This window comes from Eufriesea mexicana, unplaced genomic scaffold (assembly GCF_001483705.2).
Source record: "Eufriesea mexicana isolate 0111107269 unplaced genomic scaffold, ASM148370v2 scaffold1247, whole genome shotgun sequence".
In the NCBI taxonomy this organism is placed as follows: domain Eukaryota; kingdom Metazoa; phylum Arthropoda; class Insecta; order Hymenoptera; family Apidae; genus Eufriesea; species Eufriesea mexicana.
In genome coordinates, this window is record NW_016909379.1 from 560393 (window position 1) to 576615 (window position 16223).

The 16223-nt window shown below is 28.8% G+C and overlaps 2 protein-coding genes across 3 annotated transcripts; both read left to right on the forward strand.

Moving 5' to 3' along the window:
- Nucleotides 1–7748: 7748 nt before the first annotated feature.
- LOC108547800 (elongation factor 1-alpha) lies at nt 7749–11761 on the forward strand. Of its 2 annotated transcripts, none has more exons than XM_017900470.1 (5): nt 7749–7844; nt 9205–9381; nt 9602–10210; nt 10405–10680; nt 10907–11761. In XM_017900470.1, exons 2-5 carry the CDS (start codon nt 9238–9240, stop codon nt 11261–11263), a joined length of 1386 nt encoding a protein of 461 aa, XP_017755959.1. In that variant the 5' UTR covers nt 7749–7844; nt 9205–9237; the 3' UTR covers nt 11264–11761. The 2 variants fall into 2 exon arrangements, with proteins under 2 accessions (XP_017755959.1, XP_017755960.1); XM_017900471.1 differs by having other exon boundaries at nt 7804–7827.
- Nucleotides 11762–12862: 1101 nt separating this feature from the next.
- Nucleotides 12863–13554, forward strand: mRpS14 (mitochondrial ribosomal protein S14). The gene is made up of 3 exons (XM_017900469.1): nt 12863–12952; nt 13075–13215; nt 13368–13554. Exons 1-3 carry the CDS (start codon nt 12878–12880, stop codon nt 13551–13553), a joined length of 402 nt encoding a protein of 133 aa, XP_017755958.1. The 5' UTR covers nt 12863–12877; the 3' UTR covers nt 13554.
- The last annotated feature ends 2669 nt before the right edge of the window (nt 13555–16223 follow it).

Below are 16223 nucleotides of genomic sequence, written 5' to 3' on the forward strand. Positions count from 1 at the left end.
TTTTTTTTTTTTTTTTTTTTTTTTATTAATTAGCCTGTTGCTCCGAGTCATTTTATTTCATAATGTAAAATATTTCGAAACATAACATTGAAACTGCTGGTGAACAATTTATGAACTTATCCAATATTATAAGCCTTCCAATATCTTATCATGTATTGATATTGTTTCAGAGATACTAGATTTATAGTTAGTATACTTTAGGCTCCATCTTTAACAAAAGTGTCTTACCCGTATATACATGAACAAACAAAATAACACGATATATTAATTAGGTAGATATTAACATAGTTCTTGATTCAACATTTAGATTACTTTGAGAATTTCTTACGGAATAATTGCGAAACAAAAGGATCATTTAAATTTTCCAATTACTTGTGTACCAATGAGATACATTTCTGTCAAATTGAGAGGAACATATGTCGAGTAGGATGTATCGGTTTCATTTACACTGACGGATATCAAGATGGCGCAGTAAAGCCGGATAAAGGTTAGAATGTAGTGTCTCTGAAACTTACGAATGCGAGTGAGGAGTAAATTCGACGATTTACGTGATCGAGTTCGCTCCTATTCGCCTTAGTTTTTATTCGATTTTGAGAAACTCGAATTTACACGATCAATACGACTAATTCGAATGATCTTCGCGATATAAATCTTCTCACGACTGTTTGCATGATATTGATTTTATTGAGATGTTTATCGGTGTTAAAAGCGGAACAAGGTGTGTGTACAGAAGTCATAGATGTCTCGCATTATAGCAGAGACGGTTTGTGAAAGTTTGTTAATAATCAAGTGTACGACATCGTCCGATCGACAGGTCGATTCCCGTTATACCATTCGATTAATATCTTGTGCATGGAAACCTCCCGATCGCCTAATTAATATCGTTACGCATGATGTTTTATTTCATTTGAACGAACGTTAAACGAAATGCACGAACATTTAATAGAGCCACGTATATTTAAAGTCGATGGTTCGCAACGTTTAAACACTTCGTCGAATAACGGTTCTTTTGAGAATTTCTGAAAAATCATTTTGTGGATTATTCTCAAGTGCAACGACGATGAACCTGTGCCAAGATTCACACTATCGTCTTCCTCACACTCTTTTCAAAGAATGTTTATCAGTGTTCCAAAGAATGTTTATCAATGTTTCTAAGAGTGTTTATCAATTCGATCCTTGTCATTGAACACTAATTTTTTTTTTATATGTGTTTTTAATTATTTCATTACTACTACGAAGGATTTAGCACGTAAATTTATGAATAAGTGCCAATATTATAGAAGAATATATTTATTAAATGTATTCATACGATTTTGTAGGTAAGGGTATTAATCGTCAATTAAAAATACATTTTACTTCAACGTTTTATTTCACAGTGAATAAACGTTTACCAAGTATTCAACTTATAAATCTTCTACAAATTGGAAATATTTCTTTTCATAGGAACCTGATTAAGGTAATAGTAATATTTCTCGAATTAATAAAATAATAAATTCCTCGTTGTTTTTTTAACAGTATAGTATAGCGTGATACGCCTTTTTTCCACAAAATGATTCAGAAAATTCTTAATTTACATTTCGATTGAAGTTTACATAATAATGTTTAGACCAGTTCATATCAAATTATTAATTATCTGTACATATTTCGAATAATGTAAAAAATATGTTTGTTGTTATTTCAGTCAAAATTATTCTACGTGTTTAAATTATTTATTTACACTGTTACGCATGTTCGGCTCAACTCAACAGATGTTTAAATAACCATACTGAAATTCCCCCAGAAATACGTTACAAAAATTTGAAAAATATACGAGATTATCAAAAGAATAAAAAATTAAGAATTGATACAAATGAAACAAAAATTTCTTGAAATATAACATAAACAATATAATTTTATTGTATAAAAATATTAATCCTGTACTATATTTAAATATAATTAAAGAATTAAATATATTGTTATAAAGAATAATAAATTTAGTCAAGTTTCGAAAATTGTTACAATTTATAAGTGTAAAGTAATTTATAACTGTTTTTATCTTATAATCATTGAAATGTACCTTGTTTTGAGCCGAATATGTTTGAAAATATCGATGCATTTAAGAGTAACCATTTCGTCGAAACGTTTAAAGAAAAACACACGAGATTTAACTTGAGAATGGAATTCTTGGTGACTTATTATTCGGCTGAGTTCACGCATCAAGGAATTATTACAAAATAAACGTATTTCCGTATTCGTCATCTTGCTACCTCGGTTTCTTATCGCAGCGATTTAGCGTTAAATAAGCTATCCGATAAAAGTGGAAAGAAAAAGAAACTAAATGGAGAAACAAGAGGCGAGTCTCGTAATGAATGGTCACTCAGGAATAAAGTTATTATATAATAACAGTTGCGATATTGAATATTAACATTTAACGAACAATTTTTTGTAAATAGGAGTATAATTATAAATATAGATATAACGATAAATAATATATACGATAATAGTATGAATATGTATAGAAACTGGTGCAGGATTGTACAAAAAGTGTCACGTGATCGGAGAGAGTATCATTTCTTTGAAAACAGGTATAGTAACGTACAAAATGGAGGCGGACATAGAAGATAGGTGAGAACAGAGAAACATAATAAATTTCGCGTGCCAACGAGAGAAAAAAGTAAACAAATACAGTGTCATTCAAATAGCCCGAGGAAATAAAGTAGTGTCGATGTACTTGTTCGAATTTAGTTGAATCGTTTCCTTTTTTATTATAGCATTCCTCCGATCAAACGCCTGAACGACGTCATCCTGCACAACTTTACGATTGCCCCAATAAAAGATAACAAGCCTGCGAGATAGCAATGCGTGAATGAAGAAATATATACGTATGCTCAGACGAGAGACGAGGCAAGAACGAGTGAATGCGAGGAAGAATAGGAGAGAATGTAAAAGCGTGGAAGATTACGTTGTGTGTGAATCTACTTCCGATTACAAAGAATTGACCAAAAACGTCGGCATTAAGATGTAACGCGACACGCTTGTTGCGACGATCGTGACTGTCAAACGGGAGGCATCAATCGAGCAAACGGGAATCATATATAAAATTTAAAACGAAAAAAAAGGCGGGAAAAATAAGAAGAAACAAAATATCACGATGAAACACGACTGTAACCATAACCAATTATCAATTACGCTCATAACGAGTATACATTGCGTGCATCATCGACTACGTACTTGAGCATAAATTATGTCTACCCACGCGAGTACGCGTGAATTTTTGTCCATTTCTACACGTATATCCGTTTCCTCCTCGACGATAGAAGTTATTTTTAAATTTTCGAAACTTAGCTGCGCCGCTCCCACGTGCGAGTGTCTGTACGATCGGATGTCAGTAGGAATTCAGAAATATAAATAGACGATTGAAGTTGGCAAGATGTTTTCTTTGCAAACACCCCCTTTGTCCATATTCGGAATGAATTCTGTTCCTTCTTTTACCTTCCTTGTGCACCGTTGCATCGACGTGCATTCAGCTCGTAAAAAACAACAGCTACATAGAAACGTCGTGACATGCGATACGTGTAAATTAACTGTTTTAAATGCTGAACTACTTTTCCTTGGTAACAAATATTATTCAGATTAATTAATCGCCACCTTTCTCTTTAGTTTCACGTATTGTGTTCCAAAGGAAACGTATACAGGACGTGCCATCAATTATGTTTAATCTTAACGATGTTCGACATTTTAAACACGCATACATTGTATTTCATAATAGAAGTAATGGAATGAACGTAATCAAATCTTAGGAACAACCAATATTTCAATTCTATATTATTCTAAATTCAGGATTCGTTATTTTACAAAATGACAGAATAGGAAATTTGATATTTTATTTGAAAACAGATTTCCTTTGTTTCTACCAATAGAAATATTATCGATACTTTATTATCCCTTTTCTCAACTCTGTACACTTCATACTTTAGACAGAGAGATTTTGCGAAATACTCTGTATATTAGTTTCTTCGTTACATAACATATTTAATTATTACTTCAGTCTCAAGCTATTATGTCACAACCGTTTTGGGTATTAAGTATGTATATCGATAAATATTGTATTAAATCTGTGACTCATCGGATATCAAGCATCGTCGATATATAACTTAGTACCTCATTGAAAAGGTATTTAAAACAGTGAATAAACATTGCACCATTTGGCGAAACTCTGCTATGCAAATTTGTAGACTTTCATTTGTTATATGGATAAATCTGAAAAAAATTAAAACGAATTAAAAATACACAAGTTACCCAATACTAGCGAATATTTAGTCATAGTACAATTTACATAAGTCGAAATTTAAGTAATTATTTCAATAAGTTATAATTGAAAAAATTCCATTACTTCTTTTAACGTATTATTTATGTAAATAATGAATAATCAATCAAAAAGAAATATCGTAAATATTAAATAATTAAAATTAAACAAATCTTCCAAAATTAAAATATTATTAAAAAATGATGTCGTAAATAATTTTTTATTCGTGTGTACTATTTATGTAAAATTCTCGTAATATTTTTACTTGGAATTATGATGTGTTTCATTTCAAACGAATTAATTTTATTTCGTTGATACGTTTCGAGTAACATTGATCATGGAAACGATCAAATCTCTGTTCGTGGAATAATGGACCTAGGAAATAGGAGTCTCCCCTCTCGCGTCGCACATAGCAACACCGAATACTAGGAGTCAATAAAAACTGATCCTTTTCTTTGTTACAGTTCGATCAATACGAACTTTGGAGAGTTATTTCGAAACGGCATTCGCGTTTCAGCACTGCATCAATCTTGAAATAAATTTTACGAATTTTTAATAATTAATTTATATTTACTGGGAATAAATAGCATAATATCAAATTTGTCATAAAAACATTTTCACTAAGATAAATATCTGTAATTTTACTCTTTACAATTTCTTAATTTCAGATTATTCTCTTTCTTTATGTTCTAATAATTGCATTATAGTTGATATTATACTGAACTTGACATAACTTACGGCGTGACCTTGGTATGGTCGCAATCTTCAGAATATTCGATGATTTGGGTAATTCATAACCATTTACCTAATATACAAAGAATCAAGGAATTCAGACGATTTTAAAATTCTCTATGAGCCAGAAATAATAAACTGTTAGAACTGAAAAAAATTTCATAAATTCTTGAGGACAAGTAGGCAACATATATACAAACTTGTTTATTTCAACGTGAAAGACAAAAACAGCTGGCACTAAATGATGTTTTTACTAAATTGTCTCCTTTAGTGTTCAAATCACTTCAAAGTCACGTGAAGAAGTTTCTTTTCAATGCCTAAAAAGAAATATTGGAAAACATATAATGGTTAAGATAAAAACAGAATTAAATGTGTATGTGTAGTTTCATGAATACAGAATATAATAAAATGCGAAATTAATGTCTTTGAAGCAATCATTGATTAGTGATTCTATATGACTTACAGTGTTAATGCAATTATACACATAACTAAAATTGATTTTCGGTATTTTAAACGGAGGCTATAAATATCATAAAAAGTTATAGGTATACAAAGGCCATGAACATCAAAGCCCTGCGAATATCATTTGCAAGCGATCAATAAATATTTTTGAATTCTTCGATAGATTTTAAATATTTCATGAACAATGTTAATATCACATGACGTTTAATATTTACGTACCAAACGAATGATGTATGATTCGTCCGTTATTTTCAATAAATCATTCATCGGTTTACGGAGAACACAATTACATAACCTTCTCGTAATAAATTCATAATTCTTCTTTACATATCGACACCATATGATGCTCGTTTCATAGATGTAAAAGCTAACATCAATGTCTGCAATAATTCATAACGCATGTTTTTATTAAATATTAATCATTTTAAAATAAAGAATGAATAATTAATAGGTATTTTTATAGATATTAATATAAACGTATATAAAATCATATATTTAAAACCATATTTAATTTTCAAGTGTGATAAATGTTTTAAGTATTATAACAAATTTTCGCAAATATATTTATATGTCAATATAAATAGTTAAATATTTGATAGTTAGTGCAAATAATATTTAATTTCTGATAAACTGATTGAACTGATATTTATACATTCAAATAATTACCCAATGCAATTTCTAAAAATTTCCCAAAATGGTATACTGAGATAATATGTATATAATATTTATATATTCTAAATCATTATTTTGAAATATGCTAAAACATATTTGTACACATATCTCGAAACAGCAATTGAACAAATAAGAAAGAAATTATAATAAATAAAAAAAGTAAATAGTAAATTAATGTAAAAACTTAAAGAAGCAGTGTTCTATTGTCGTCACCGGAAAGGTATTGTAACAGCAAACCAGGGCTGTAGCGGATACTGTTAGTACCATGAGCATTTATTTGAGATTCACAAAATCACTTTATACCTTTCATCGTAAACCATGTTCAACATTAATAACGTTAAAAAATTTAACAAAAGTTCCTTATTATATCGTATCACATAAAAAAATAATTTATAAACAATTTAAAGTTTCGTGAGAAAGTTCGACATACAAGTATATGTTCTATGTCTATATTATAAGTATCAATTTTCATATACAAATCTAACTCATATTCAATAAATACCAACATTACACACAATATATTGAATAGGGTACTAAAAATGTATTAAATTTTAGTATGATGCCTACAATACCAAGAAACAAGCATTTACAAAGTATAGCTTCTTAATTACTGTAAAAATTTGACCTGCATTCCAGTATTCTTATTACTTGTTAAAATACATATGGAAGCATTACTTTGATTTAAAATAAATATCTTTATGTATCTTTTGATTTATTATGCAACCTATTTTTCAACATGTTTTCTTCTATTATTACTTCATATTGCAATTCCTGAAGTAATAGATTTATAATTTATCACATTTAAAAATTGTATGGCCTCTCTAAAAATTGTATATTTTGATTTAAAAAATTCGTGTAAAAAAGAGTAATAAAAATGTAATATGCTAATACATCTACATTTGCGAATGTAGATAATTATATCAATGCCCGGACTATAAAAAATGTAATTTGTTACAATAATATTAAATGTTTCATTTACAAAGTAATTGTGTTGCTTGGATTGTAGCATAGCTGTATTCCTGTGAATTAAACAGCAGACGCATTGAACTCACCTAACCAACTTCGATTGAACATTCCACGAAAAAAAATCAAATTTTAATTCATATTATTGTTTAATATTTTACATTTTCGCAGAGTCAAAGTTATAATATTGAAAATATAGTAATATCTATTACAAATGTGCTAATGTATCCCTGAATACAGTAACCTAACATTCTCTGGTTTGAGTATCCCTATTTTTTTTCAATTCCATACTCGCATACATGTATGCATCCCAGGACTATCTATACATATATATGACTCTCGGCACGCCTGTTGTTGCTGCGTAACCGTAATCTCAAACCCAGCGCTCTATCCTCCTAAAAACTTCAATTTCACCATTTATTAAGATCAACAATTTTTTTAAGAGGTTATAAAAATTATGTTAACCATTATTTTCTATAATTTATGACTTTCTTAATGATATGACAAGAAATATGAACAGTACATAAAAAAATGAAATACTATTTTACAAATGATCGATATGATGGAGGTGCTGGGTTCGAGGCTACAGTCGAGAAGCCGTATGCGCATGTCACTTCACTTGGACGATCTCTTTCTGTCGTGGCATCTGGAGGTGAGTGGTTGTTCGTGGTTTACGCACAGCAGTATAATCCGTCGATTTTCTTACGGAAAAGGTAACATCGGACGTCAGGTACGAAATAAAACAACGAATGAAATACGGGCGAAATGTGTTGTGACAATAGTTTTGCTAAAATGTTTTTTTCGGTGAATTATAATATTGAAAAATGGGCGCGTGGTTAATCGTTATATTCGCCGGCTGTTCGAATACGGACCACATGCTAATCTTCATTCAAATAGTTCATCATATCTTTCAAAAAACACGTTAAATCTTACAATTAATTGTTGAATATATAAAACAATTTACGTAATAAAACAAATAACTAACTAAATGTGAGTTCTAAACTTAAAAAGTTAGAAAACCGCAAATAACCGGATGCAGTATGGCGGTCGCTTGTCAGAGCTGGAGTTTCGGTCACGAGTTCAGGCATCACTGGAATTATTTATGGTGTACAATCTTTAGAGTCCACGAATTCTTATTTTAATGAAAGTAATTTTGATGATATAACTGAAAAGGAGCAGTAATTGCCGTTTGAACCTTAGTAATTAAGATATCCAGATATACAGTATGTATACTGGAAATCGTGTGCAATGACGACATTGTAGGACGACTCCTCGCCAACAATGGAGCTTGCTTGCTGATTTCCAGTGTTGTGGATCTTCAAAATAGTTTTTTCGTATTGTTAAAATATTTATCGCTGTGTTAAAGTGATAACAAGTGAAAATTTTATTACGGAAAAAGATACGTGCGAAGTTTGGTAATTGAACTTGTTTCAATATATCATAGTAATTGCATAATGTGCAATTTTTTATCTGCTTTATATATGTAACTTCCTGATTTGTAAATATTTCTCTTCTGAATAGTTTTATTTAGTTAATATCAATTTCGGTTTAAATGGAATTGAATTTTATAGAAATTATTTTTTTATTGAAATAGAAATTGCAAAATGTATTCGTATATTATTAATATATATCACTTTTAATGTGGATTGTTAAGTAATTGTCAATTAGTTCCAGTGTATGTAAAATAGTGCAACTCCTTTTATTGAAAATTATTAAAAATAATTTGTAACGTGGCATTGTGCAACGCGAAGCGTCAAGTAATTATGGCAACGTTGCAACGTTCTCGCCATGTACAAAATGGCTGCCAGTTCCATTCTCGAATATTCAGATACCGCCACGTGGACGTTAAATAAAAGACACCTGCTGCTTTCTTGATAAGGAAAAACAATTGTCAAATTTTTATACTATTAACAAAAATTATCACTCCTGAATGAATAAAATTTGATACTATTTAGAACAATTAATTGAACTTGATCTGAATTCAAATGTAAAATAATTCTAGTATGTAAAAGTTACGAAATAAAATTGATTTTGATTTTCCATTTTGTTTATTAATTTATAATATTTTAGCATATGTTATTTTATTCCAGATTTAACCAATAAAGTCTTATTAAAACTTTATCATGGGTAAAGAGAAGATTCATATTAACATTGTCGTTATTGGACACGTCGATTCTGGCAAGTCCACCACCACTGGTCATTTGATCTACAAATGTGGTGGTATTGACAAACGTACTATTGAAAAGTTCGAGAAGGAAGCCCAGGAAGTAAGTAATTAACATCATATTTGTAATAATATTTTCAAATCTTATATTATTTATTTCTAAATTAATTTTAAAAATTTGACAAAACTTTGTCACTGATAATTCACTTTTCCTTAGTACAGTGATAATTATAGTTCACAGTTTGCAGCTTTGTTAAATTTTTTATGTATAATTGAAGCAGCATATAAATTGCAAAATTTAAAAACAAAATCTTAATTTTTAGATGGGCAAAGGATCCTTCAAATATGCGTGGGTATTGGACAAGCTTAAAGCTGAACGTGAACGTGGTATTACCATTGACATTGCTTTATGGAAATTTGAAACTTCCAAGTACTATGTTACTATTATTGATGCTCCTGGGCATAGAGATTTCATCAAAAACATGATTACTGGTACCTCACAAGCTGACTGTGCAGTATTAATTGTTGCTGCTGGTACTGGCGAGTTTGAAGCTGGTATTTCAAAGAATGGACAAACCCGTGAGCATGCTCTGCTCGCTTTTACTCTTGGTGTAAAACAGTTGATTGTTGGTGTTAACAAGATGGACTCCACTGAACCACCATACTCTGAAGTCCGATTTGAAGAAATTAAAAAGGAAGTGTCATCTTACATTAAGAAAATTGGTTACAATCCCGCTGGAGTAGCATTTGTGCCAATTTCTGGTTGGCATGGAGATAACATGTTAGAGATTTCTTCAAAAATGCCTTGGTTCAAGGGATGGACTGTGGAACGTAAAGAAGGTAAAGTTGAAGGAAAATGCCTTATTGAAGCACTTGATGCCATTCTTCCACCATCTAGACCTACGGACAAGGCTCTCCGTCTTCCTCTTCAAGTAAGTTTTTGGTAGAATTCAATAGTTAATCTTTAATTATTTTTTATGATGATAAACTTATTCGCTCATTCGCGGTTTCCACCGGAGAATTTTATAATTCGGTGATGGTTAGAGACGTCTGATTAAAATTAATCTTTTAAAAGCTATGTCTATTTCAAATTAACATGTAATAATGATGTTAAATCTGATTTTAGGATGTATACAAAATTGGTGGTATTGGAACGGTACCTGTTGGTCGTGTTGAGACTGGTGTGTTGAAGCCAGGTATGGTTGTTACCTTTGCTCCAGCTGGTTTGACCACTGAAGTTAAATCCGTTGAAATGCACCACGAAGCTTTGCAAGAAGCTGTTCCTGGTGATAACGTTGGTTTCAACGTTAAGAACGTGTCAGTAAAAGAATTGCGTCGTGGTTATGTAACTGGTGACTCGAAGAATAATCCACCTAAAGGTGCTGCTGATTTCACTGCACAGGTATATGTTTAAAATTAAATTAAGAATAGTACGTTTTAACACAAATATGAGTGAATTATTCGTTGATTGATACGATGATGAGAACATAAAAACCTCATTCGCGGTTTCCACCGGAAGGTCCTTCAGGATTTGTTGACGGTTAAATGCGTCTGAATACTATTTATTACATATATTTTAAATGAATTTTGTGATTATTTAGTTTTGAAAAGTTATTTTGTATTTTTAGGTCATTGTATTGAATCATCCTGGTCAAATCAGCAATGGATACACACCAGTGTTGGATTGCCACACTGCACACATCGCGTGTAAATTTGCTTATATCAAAGAGAAGTGTGACCGTCGTAACGGAAAGACCACCGAAGAAAATCCAAAAGCTATAAAAGCTGGAGATGCTGCCATCGTTATACTTGTACCAAGCAAGCCTATGTGTGTTGAAGCTTTCCAAGAATTCCCGCCTCTAGGACGTTTTGCTGTTCGTGACATGCGTCAAACGGTGGCTGTCGGCGTTATTAAAGCTGTCACTTTCAAGGATAGTACGGGCAAGGTCACCAAGGCTGCCGAGAAGGCCCAGAAAAAGAAATAACTAGTTTCCGTACATGTGTATCGCCAGATGGGCTTCGGCATATAGTAGCTGAAGTAGTTTACGTTCTTTCTTCATGTTCCTCGCACGAGAGCAACGTTATGTCGTTGCCATTGGACACTGCAATATTTTTTACGAAATCGCGACCAATAATTAAGGATAATAGAATCGGTAAAGAATCGCGACGACTGGCATTTTGTGTGCATGTAATTGCATATTCGCCACATTTTTTTGATATTCGTATATTCCATTTATCCAAATGGTTACTCCGTCACTTTTCTCACCGTAAAGAATTTCGTAGGAAAGATGAAAGTAGCCAACAATGGTGTACAAACAGATGTTTTTCTCGCCTGTGAGTTCCATAAGAGAAGAAAGTGAACTATGTTAAGCTACTTATAACATCTGTTTCACAAGAACATTAACAAACATCATAATTTAGCTCGGCTTAATTATATTTTCTAATTATTATACGGAAATAAATCCTATATCTGCGATATTCGAGAAACATCTCATTATTATTTTTTTGCCGTCACTATTAATTAATCATCGCCATCCTTATCGTAAAACGCTTCATATTTCCGATGTTACTTGCAAAAAATAGAAAAAATTTTACAATTTTTTAATTTTTCATTTGTCGGGATACATCGATACAAAAGAAATTTTAAGTAGCGAGAAAAAGGAAAATTGGTAGTTCCAATACGAATTCGGTTGGGAGATGGGACCTGTTTTTTATTACTTTCCAATTACCTGACTAGGTAAGGAATTGAACTGCTAAAAATATATACACAAAACACTTTTCTATGATATATGTCTACAAAGATTTATCTTATATTTTTACACATTTTATATTAATAGGAGGTATGTGCGAAAATACGATTGCTCTGCAATGGTTCAGCACTTTTAGCCGCGATTTACCGGTCGAAATTGGTTAACAACGGTTTTCTGTATGTACATATAAATAACAATAATAATGAATAAACATAAATAAAGGAGCTACGGAAACAAATGTGTTTTATTGTTATACTATCTTTATGTTACAAAAGTATACGTTATAGGTTTATTTAAATAATATAAAAATTAGATTATAAAATTATTTTTAATTGAAATTTTAGGTATGTTTTCGAATGAGATTTTGAAAAATGGTTCTAACTTTTTCTATTTCAAAAATATAACTTTTATGGATTAAATATTTACTTACAAAATGTTGTGAAATGTAATTTATATGATTTATTTTTATAAAATAAATTTTAAAGTTCATTTTTAATGTAAGTAGTAATATATAAGTATCTTTGTCAAGAATATATCTATTGCATATTATTTTTAACAATAAAAAACATAATCGTTAAATATTAGTAAATATATTTATTTTTTAAGTATTTTGAAATGGTTTTCTGCTAATGAATTACAAATTTTTAATTTTTTCATGCCTAGTACAATTTTTCATTATTGTTATTATTATTTTATAATATTGCGTTATTAAAGTCTTCTCCAAATTTGATTGTTTATGAAAACAATAAAATGTAATTCACGTAATTTTTATGGAATTGTGTGTATGTATATTTGATATATGCTTCGTAGAGTAAAAAACATGCATGGAGAACAGCTGTTGAGCGAAACATGGCTGCTGTAAAGAGTGGTCTGTCAATATTTTCGTCTTTTCTTTCAAATAGTACAAATTGCACAGCTTGCAGTGTAAGTAAAAATAAATGTTTCAATTTTTCTGTGTAATATTATTTGCTTTTTAATATATATATTTATATAAGAAATTTACATTCATTCTTGCATAATTTGTGTTTATTATATTCTTTGCTTAGTTTCAGCAAATACGTAATAAATATGTTGGTCGGTGGATGATACGTGATGTAAAACGGCGAAAGATGGCAGAAGATTATGCTCCAGAACGATTACGTTTACTAGCTATGAAGAGAAATGATATTTTACCAGCAGAATTAAGGGTACATTCTATGTATTTTATATAACCTAACATTATAATATAACCGTCTGAAAAAATGTTGTATACTGAGTGATCTATGTGACTGTGATACTAGCTAATAGCAATAGCTTTTTTGTGGCTTGATTGTTTATCAAGTCTTTTTTCGTCTTTTAGGAAATAGTTGATAAGGAATTTGATGAGAAAATTCCACGTCAAACTGCTTTAAGGCAATTAACACCACGTTGTGCACTGACTTCTCGTGGACATGGATGTATTTATAGATGGAGATTATCAAGAATTATGTTCCGACACTTAGCTGACTATAATAAACTAGCTGGAGTCCAACGTGCAATTTGGTAGATATTATACACAAAAATGTTTTTTTAATGTTTTTGCAAAGTAATATCTAATTGAGAATGTAATAGAATATGAAGATATTATATAAATGTATTATAATAAATGTATTAAACAATGTATAAAACCGGTTTATTAAGTTTTATACCATTATAAGATATATTTATACTATTATAGATATATTTTGCTCTTACTTTGCTAAAAATAGAATTTTAATAATGTAACAAATAGTGTAAAGAAACATTGTCATAAATGGAAAGAGCTTTGTATATTAGTAATAAATCAAATATTACTAATATAAAGTAATAAATCAAATATTTTATAACTAAAGTAGATGATAATGCAATTTTTACACATGTAGATGTCATATTATTTGACTCGATTTCATTTTGATTCTGTATTAAATATTTTAGCATTAATATGTAACAATATTTATTTTACAAATAAGCTAATATTACATGTAATGAGAATTTACGTTATTATATTTAAAAAGAAAATGTATACATACATTAATGGATACATTAATCATTAATATTAGAAAAAATTTAATAGTGAAAATAATAAGTATATTGTACTACTGTAACATTATTATTACATTGTATAGTTCATATTTTTCATCGAATAGTTTGTTATAGCTAAGTACATAAGTGTAGTATATAAGTATCTAGTAGTATAAGCGTTTATCTGATCAGGCATGCATGGCGCAGGTCCGAGTCTGTAGTTCAGTTCTCCTGAATCAAGAAACATTTACGAGGTAGTACACATTGGTATACTCGAGCAGTGAATGCTCTTTTGTTCTTGTTAAAACTCGACCTGTTGCATTCTTTATCTTTGTTTTTTACAACACAGAAGATAAAGTTACGGATATTGAATATTGTAAGTAAATTTCTCTAAAGCTAAATATAGATAGAATAGTAAGTATTTAATTATTCTAAAATACGAAAAAAATTATTTTCATATAATTTAAAATATTACACTTATATTATAATAAATAAATAAAAAATATGGATTATTAGTTAAGTAAAAAAAATTTTGTATTTTAGAACATATGATGTAAATCGTTTATTTAAATTTAAATAAATTATTTTTAAATTATGGTTATTTTTTCAGTTTTATAATTTAAGTGATTAAAGTTTATTTATAAAAAAATAAAATAATACATTTAAAAAATATTTATGGACTAATTTAATTTTTATGGTAAAGTTAATAAATTAAAAAATATGTAATTGAGAACTTATTTCATTTGAATATTTACTTTACATTAAGTAAATATCGTGAATTGTTGCGATAAAATAAAATGTTTCTTTCATAAAATATTTTCAACAGTAAATAATTTATGAAAGGTGACCGATTACTAATGAAATTTATTAAAAATTTTGAAATATATTTTAGATATTTATCAAAGTCTAAAATTATTTTAATTTATTGTTTAATTTTTATTCCCGACAAAATTATAAAATTATATACGAACTGGTATAAATTGTTAGAAATAAAATAGAAAAATTATAGTCGTGATCTGTAATCGTTTTGTAACATTTTTCTAGTAAAATTGTTTTGAAACAATGAAATTATGAGTTTAGTTGTTTTTGAACTTGCAACATTTCAACATAATATTTGTTACATTATGTTTATTACGATACATATTTAGTAAATTATTATTAAATATTGATTTAAAAAGAAAATTACATATAAATAAAATTGATTTTTTATTAATTATTTATTTTAAAATTTTTACTAATGTTATTGTAAAAATTCTAATACAAATATATAAATTTTATAACAATTGCTACATTTAAATCTTTGAAGAAATAAAGTAATATAATTTTTAGAACATAACGAGAAAAATGTTACATGATTACTTAAGAATAACTGCGAATATAAGAAGTGCGAAAATTAAAAAATTTTATTTCAAATAAAAAATTCGATTTACCGTCGAAGATTATAAAATCAAATAATAATGTATTAAGTTACATTTAAAGTTATAAAAAAAAAATTTACCTCAAAATTCCATATAAATTTTACTAATATGTTCTACAAATAAAAATAAACTTAAAGTGTATATCATACAAACAAAAAATTTATGCAAATTTTGTTGTTAAAATTTATTGTAATGTAAAAGTAGATACTAACATTTCAAAATTTGCTTGAAAAATATAATAGAGAAAATAATCGTTTAAATAATATGGAAAAATTTGCTTTAGAATCAAATATATTCAAGTAATTGGAAAAGATAGGGCATAGATCAAGGTAACATATTATCTAACAAGTAAACGTGCTTTTCTTTAGATTAAATAAATTTCATAACTTGTAGAAGGTGAATCGAAGAAAATCTGGCACAATACATGAAAACATATTGAATAGATCATATGTCTTATGAAATGTTCGAAATACCACGAAAAATATTAATTTTTTAGATATTTAAAAATATTTAAAGATATTTAAAAAAATAACGGATTTAATTTAAGAAAAAAAATTAGAAATGTACTTTTTATTCATACAGAAACATTTCATTCATCCAGTTTCTTTAATTTATTTATAAATTCATGTTAATATCTAAAGTGATTTCATAAAAAACAGTTTGTAACATAAACCTGCTTTGTGTACCTTACCTTATGTATGTATGTTCGCATTTTGAAGTCTCCATTCGGATGTAATTGGTTATATATATATATATAT

Excerpts from the sequence above, each read along its gene's own strand:
- LOC108547800 (XM_017900470.1), top strand. The coding sequence starts at position 9,238 with ATGGGTAAAGAGAAGATTCATATTAACATTGTCGTTATTGGACACGTC. Across the intron at positions 9,382-9,601 it reads TCGAGAAGGAAGCCCAGGAA|ATGGGCAAAGGATCCTTCAA; the intron begins GTAAGTAATTAA and ends CTTAATTTTTAG. Across the intron at positions 10,681-10,906 it reads CTGCTGATTTCACTGCACAG|GTCATTGTATTGAATCATCC; the intron begins GTATATGTTTAA and ends TTGTATTTTTAG.
- mRpS14 (XM_017900469.1), top strand. The coding sequence starts at position 12,878 with ATGGCTGCTGTAAAGAGTGGTCTGTCAATATTTTCGTCTTTTCTTTCA. Across the intron at positions 12,953-13,074 it reads CAAATTGCACAGCTTGCAGT|TTTCAGCAAATACGTAATAA; the intron begins GTAAGTAAAAAT and ends TTCTTTGCTTAG. Across the intron at positions 13,216-13,367 it reads TTTTACCAGCAGAATTAAGG|GAAATAGTTGATAAGGAATT; the intron begins GTACATTCTATG and ends TTCGTCTTTTAG.